Genomic DNA, 6,744 nt, shown 5'->3' with positions numbered 1-6,744 from the left:
AGCAGCGTGCGGGGTGCAGGGTGCGGAGAAGGGCACGCGTCGCCCCTCGGCGTGGAGGCAGCGCTGCGGGCAGCGGCGCAAGCGAGGCGGCGGCTGTGCCCGTGCGCGGAGCCGTCCTTCCGCCTCGGCCTCGCCACGGCGCCCACGTTCGGGTGTTTCCAGGGAACTGCTGGAGCCCTCGCGGAGATTCGAGGGATTTCATCCTTGGGGAAAAAGGTATGTTGTCCTCCCTTAAGGTGGTTGGTATTTAAAGTTTCACCGGGGTAGGGAACGTGATGAAAAAGAAGGGGCTGCCGGGTTTCCTACAAGCGCCCCGAGCCGCTACCGAGCACCGCTCCGCAGCCCGGCGCAGCGCGCGCGCGCCCGCGGAGGGCGGCGCGGGGCCGCGCCCGGCCGCGCTGCAGGGCGGCAGGGGGCGCTGGCGGCGCCGCGCCGAGGCGGGCGGGCCGGGGGGGGGGCGCGCACCTGCCGCGGCCGCGGGCGGGGAGGGTTGGGGCGGGGCGGCACCTGCCGCGGCCCCGCGGCCGCCGCGCTGCGCTGCGCTGCGCGGTGCGGGTCGGCGCTGCGCGGCGGCGGCGGCGGCGGCAGCATGTCGCGGCTGCTGTGCAGCCTGCGCAGCTCGCAGCCCGTGGCGCGCTTCCAGCGCTGCTGCGGGCTCTTCCCCGCCGGCGAGGAGGGGCCCGGCGACCCCGCGGAGCCCGGGCGGCCGGACCGCGCCCGCGACGGCGCTGGCGGCGGGGCGCCCAGCGGGGCGCGGAGCGGCCGCGGCCCGCAGGTGAGTGTCCCCGCGGGGGGGCCGGGCCTGGCCGCGCAGCGCTGCGCGGGGGCGGCGGGGCCGGGGGGGCGCGGGCGGGACCTGCGCGGCTGCAGCGGCGGGGGGGGGGACACCCCGCAGCGCTCACGCTGCCGGCGGGGGGGGTGCCGCTTACCTGCCCGGGGTGTCTCTGCATCTCGGGCTGCACCCGCGCTGTTAATTTTATTGATGGGCTGCACGCGCCCTTCCCGCGACGCCTCGTTCCTTATTAGTGCGTTATCTAATGAAACTTTGCACGGGCCGCTCTTGCCTCGAGCCCTGCCGCCGCCGCTGCCCCGCGTACTGCTGGGCCGTTCCTCCGTGCTGCTGCCCCTCCGACGGGCTAGGCTGCTTCCCGGCCGAGCAGCGCGCAGCGTTTTACCGCGCGTCCTGTAATTCACTGGTGTATCTGCAAGAAGCAGGCAAGGGCGTGATGCAACCTATGCGTACAGGTCGGATGACCTGCTTTTCTCCCTTACTGTAGTAGCTGGGATGCATTAGCAGATGGCTCTGTAGTGCCTTTGGAGGAGGCGATCGTGGCCTCCCAGAGCCTGCCTGCAGAGCAAACGCGGCCTACCTGCACAGCACAGCTCTGCCGCTCCTCCCGTCTTGTGCTACTTTTTCCTCTCCTGCTTGAATGTGTCCTTAGATTTCCATTTAAAGCATCTAAAATTCTCCAACATTTCTGCCTCGATTAGGAGATAAGGAAAATTGGGGTGTTCCCTCAGTCTGTTCACTTTTGAACAACAATTACCTGTCTTTAAAATAAGGTTTGCACACAATCATTATAAGGTTTCACTACTTGCTTTTGAACAGTGACGTAGGTAACATGGGATCAGGTCGATAATAAAATCTTATCAAAGCGAATGCTCTTTGAACAGAGCCATTTGCGTGAGCTGGAGCAGTTGATGTGGGCTTTACAGAGGTAGCGAAGGCAGGAGGTGTCGTGCCGGGAGTGGAGCCTGTCCGGGGCGAGGGCTCAGCAAGCCTTGGCGATAGGGCAGAAGGGTTTGTTTCCAAGTAATTAGGGCACTCGCTTCCGAAATGCATGGAAGTTGGGTTCAAATCCAAAGAAAACAGATGGGAGTGCTGGCTTGAACGATGCTTCAGTGAAGCGCTGGAATTATAAGGACAGACTCTCTCTAGTCTTGTGAAAATCCATGTTGCAGAGAGGGTCTTTTTCAACTTGCCCCTTCATGGCCTTTCTGGAATAGAAGTAGGGAAATGTGGGTTACCATCGTGGTGCAGGAAGGGAACCTGACTTTGCCTCTTCCACATGCCAGGTGAGCACGCTCGCTGCTCAGCTGCTGAATAAACTGGCGTGGCCCCGATGTATCTGCAGAAGTGGGTTTAGGAGCCTAGTACACCTGGCAAAATCCTCAGCAAAATCCCGTAACCTTTCTGCAGTCAGCAATGTTTTCTTGCTCGTGGCTGCTGGCGTTTGCAGAAGTGTGCTTGAGCGCTGCCCTTGCGTCTCGCTCCCCGTGCCCTCGGAGGGCTCGGTGCTCCGTGGGGTTTGGGCACCCCTTGCTGACGCCCCTGACTCCCTCCCTGCGGTTTGTGGGGTTTCAAAGCATGCATTTACAGTCGTGATGCAGCGGTCTTAAAGGTTTTCAGGTTCCCCCTTGCAAGTTCTTGGACCATCGGGGGTTGAACGTGTGAAAACGGAGTACCTAACTGCCTGCTTGGGTGTAGGGGAAGTGCATCGTTGGCCAGATGTGGGTGGCCAGATGGGAGGGTGCCACATGGCGTGGAGGGAACGGGCCCTCAAGAGGATGATGCAGCAATGGCGATGAAGCGGGGTGCTTCTGGACCTGGCCCTTAATTACCTGCACGCGTTTGTTGCCATCAGTGCTGCTCATGGCACGTGCATGTCTTATGTGTAACCTGCCGATTAGATGCGCAGAGAAAGCAAGAAGGCCTGGCTGGGGTCGACAGCGGCACGGTGGCCGGCTGTGCTCCGAGTCGCTGTAATCCAGTCCAGCTGCCCCAAGAGGAGCTGTGCGATGGCTGGGCTGGGACTGACATGCCTCCGTGGGGCAGCGAGGGCTGCGGGTGTTTAAGTATTGAACCAGTTGCTTAGTCCATGTTCTTGATGTTCCCTTGGTTACCAGATCAGTCAGAAACACTTATTTTTTTTTCTCACTTCAGTGAAAGCTCAGATTTCTGGGGATAGTGCAAAACAGTGCGAGTACAACATGCTAGCTGGATTTATGCCCTGGCTGAGACTTAATATTGAACCGTGGGTTTTCATGGAAGGAACTGTCAAGTTTTATTTTTACGGAAGACAAGATGTTAACTTTTTATAATTATCTGTCTAAATTACCCTGTCTCTAGCTAATACTTCTTGGTGTTCTGCACTCCTTTGTAATATTAGTTTGATTCACAGGGGATTTATTTTTGAAACTGATTGGAAGGTATCTTTTCCTGATGGTCTTTTTGATGTCCTAAAATAGCACACTTAAAAATACTACCTAACTTCCCGAAGACTTGTCCAGTGTTTTAGTGAGTGCCCAAATAAACATTCGTATTTAAAGAATAAAGCTCTGCTTATCTGTAATGTCCTGATGGAGTTTTGCTCATTACATTGATATTCTGAATTAAAGGGAACAGAGGAAAAAAAATCTCTTATTTAAAGTCCTCTGTAGAGACTTGCCTGATTTTTTTTTTCTCCCCTCTTCCGTTTCCCAGATGCTTTATCATCTCTTGAAGTCTATTTTTTCAACTGTGAAAGAGTACAGTTCATATTTGCTATGTAGTTATACCTTAACTGTTAGAACTGCTCCAGACCAATATAATGTTTACAAGCTGCCTGGCCCCATTTAATGATTATATTCTTGCTCGTGTCTTAGATGAGGAGACTAATTACCCGGATAGGAAGAAGATGGTAACAAAAATGGAAAAGGTAGATAAAACTATGCATCCATCTCAGATGGATTATAATCCTGGAAATCGGGTCAATTCTTGGCTCCACGTTGATGAAAGCTCTGCTTTTGCTGTAATGAGGCTTGCTCTAGAGCTCAAATCAGGGTCTTCCTCTGTGTTGCGCTCCCTTGCAATGGATTTTGCATCAGCCTCAGAGTCTTGTTTTTCCTATTTTAATCATGATACTGGCTTACTGGATTTCACATTGTTTCCCATTACTGTACAGCAGAAGTTGACAGTAGCCAAGGTGGGCTCAGCAGGAGATACAGCACCTTCCAGGCAGAGCCCACGAGCGCTGTCAGGAGCAGGGTGTTTCTGGCTGAAGTGCCAACTCTGTCTCCTCATATAGAATAAAACTTAATATTTTGGCAGTTCCTCTGCGGGAAGGAAGTTCCTCTCCAGCTGCAGCTGGAGAAACAGGAGATCCCACTGCTTATCTAGGTGGGCTGTGCATGAGGCTGGTGCTCCTCAGCATTGCTCCCGGTGCTCTGGGGCTTCCTTGGCAGCCTCCCCGCTGCCGCTGTGGCTGCTTAGGGAGCCTGTCTGTCCTGCAGGGTCCAGTCTTTAAGGTTTCCATGGAAAATGATTAGTAAGCGCTTAGGTAATCTGCAAGAGTGAGAGGGATTGATCAGACAATTTGGACCAGTCCTATGAGTGAAAGTCCTTTTGAAGATGACAGTACCTACAATCATAGCCAAGATTTGGTAGTATGTGACAGCAGAAAATAGGTAGCAAACCGGAAGAAAAACCAAAAAAATGGGTAGCAAACACAGCCAGGCACATGCAGGTTGCTACCTGTGTTTAGTAATCTTTTAGATCTTGCTGTGGAAACGCTTGATGCTAGTAAACGTTTGTGAATTGGTGCTGCCGGATTGTGCTGTGTATCCTGTCCAATTATTCGGAGCCTGTTGCCCTGGAGGTGGCTCATGGGGACGTGGGTGGTGGTGCAGGGGCGCGCTGAGCGTGGGTGCGGGAGCCGGCGGCGCGGCCAGGCCGACGGGGGCAGCTGCAGGAAGGCAGCAGTTGGCCCGAGTGCTGGCGCCGGCGATGAGGGGCTTCATGACTCAGAGCTTCCCAGCGCACAGCTCGAGCTGTCTGGTTGGAGGCCGCTGGACCTCACAGTGAGGAGCCCTCAGGGTCCTGGGATTGATGCCAGTGCTTGGAGACAAGCCACTTACCATTTCATAATTCTGCTCAGCGTCTTAGGCCATTAGTTCAGATATCAAACAGAAGAATAAAAGTTCATCTGCTGTCATTTTTCTCCTCTGGATCTCTGGAGTACAGGGTAGGTTTATGGGCAAGGAGCCAGAGGAAATCTGTTCTCCCTGGGAAATCCTTTGGATGGCCTGTTCCTTTACTTTACCTCGTGTATGGGCTCTGCAGGAAATATTTCTGGGTTGCACGGGCAATGGAAGATGACTATTGATTGCTATGGCCTTGCAGGCAAGTAAATCTGAGGTGCAGAACGGGCAGGTAGTGTTGTCTAAACATGAGAAACTACATCAAGTTTAATTTTTTTTTTATTTAAAATGACTATTAAAGTTCCTGTATGATAGGGCTTCATATTATTTCAGTATAGTCAGCAGCTGTATCTTCTTTATCCAAATTAAACCACTAAGGGTCTAGGTTTAGAGGTATATGAATGCTTTTAGGATTATATTACTCATTTATTACTATTTTATCAGTATATTATTTACTATTTTACATATTTGTTACTAGCTGTAACAGAATAAAAAATGTGTGTGTTTAATCCTTTCTCCTGAAGAAAATTGGCTGTTGTGAACTACTGCCAACACAGTCCTTGAGCCTGTCAGTTGTGGTTCCCATGAAGATACGTAACCGTTCTGTAATAGCAGGCCATTCTGCTGTTACCCCTTTTGCAGCTAGAAATACAGTAGTTATAACGATAAACTGCTAGTGAGTTTAATTAATGTATTGCCTTCAGTGTCCCATATTCGCATTTCTCTGTGCAGATGGAGAACGTCCAGGTAGTTTGTTGTACGGAAGACAGTGTCAGTTAGGCACCTCGTTCGTGCCGTGAGAGGGCAAAGACCAAGCGCTTGTCTGCGTGTGAAAGGGCTCGCTGGCACCAGCGGCGAGGACGCCGTTCCTTGGCAGAGTGGGGCCCTTTCACGCGGGGCAGGAGAGGGACGCTCCGGTGGGTGGCAGCGCTGGAGCCGCAGAGCCGCTCCTTCAGCACGGCCGGCTGCTCGCGACGGAGCCGGCTGGCCACGTTGGGTTGCCTGTTGGCCTCCTTGCGCGATACCCCGTCCGAAACGGGCCTGACAGCAGTGTGGCCTGGGCTGACTGCAACTAATCGCAAGGAGGGCGGAGAACTGAGCACGTCTTGTCTGCGGGCTCATCCCCTGCGACGGCTGCAAGGTGCCTCTCTGCGCTTAGAGCTGCAGTTTGAGCGCCGCGTCCCTTCCTCGTCTGCAGCGGCCTCTGCCTTAGCCGGGGATGTCTGCCTGGGACTTGCGTGTTCACAGTGATCATTAATGCAGCAATCCTGAGGCCTTATTGGCCCCACCTTAGAAAATTGCTCTTGGACTTGAATCCTAAAACTGTCTGCCAAGGAAACAATCATTTCTCTCCGTGCTGTTGCCTGATTGTAATATAGTGAACCGCCCCCTCCCCCCCCCCAAACCTAGTTATCTGAAGGTAGCACTGCATTGCTCTACCTGTTTATCTTCCTGAGGGCTTGCTGCTCTGTGCCTCTCCAAATAGACGTGTGCAGTGGAAACAGCCCTTGTGCAGAGGCAAGCTGGCTGGGTTCGTTATGCTGCTGGGGAGGAATAAGTGGCTAATCCTTGGGCTCAAATTTCCAGGCTACGGTCGGTGTCGAAAACCAAATCTTAAGTTGAGAACAAACCTTTTGCTCCGAAAAGAAATGTAACAGCAAAGTCCTGGTTGTCCATGGTCATTTGGCCATTCCCTCATGCTTCCTTTAAGTCATCCGTCAGCTGAGACTCCCCAAACCCCGGCGTGCTGGGGAAAAGGGGGTGAGCAGCTTTCCCCGCCTCCTC

General features: G+C 53.7%; 1 protein-coding gene across 1 annotated transcript in view; it reads left to right on the top strand.

The window, feature by feature from the left end:
* The first annotated feature begins 589 nt into the window (after positions 1–589).
* SGPP2 (sphingosine-1-phosphate phosphatase 2) overlaps positions 590–6,744 on the top strand; it is a 34,560-nt gene continuing 28,405 nt past the window's right edge. Inside the window, exon 1 of the mRNA XM_067301927.1 lies at positions 590–775. Coding sequence (XP_067158028.1) covers positions 590–775 — 186 coding nt within the window. The remainder of the gene's footprint in view (positions 776–6,744) is intronic.

The sequence above is a fragment of the Apteryx mantelli genome, chromosome 9, assembly GCF_036417845.1.
Source record: "Apteryx mantelli isolate bAptMan1 chromosome 9, bAptMan1.hap1, whole genome shotgun sequence".
Classification (NCBI taxonomy): Eukaryota; Metazoa; Chordata; class Aves; order Apterygiformes; family Apterygidae; genus Apteryx; species Apteryx mantelli.
Note: the sequence above shows the minus strand (reverse complement) of the source record. Positions and strands in the feature narration are given on the sequence as shown.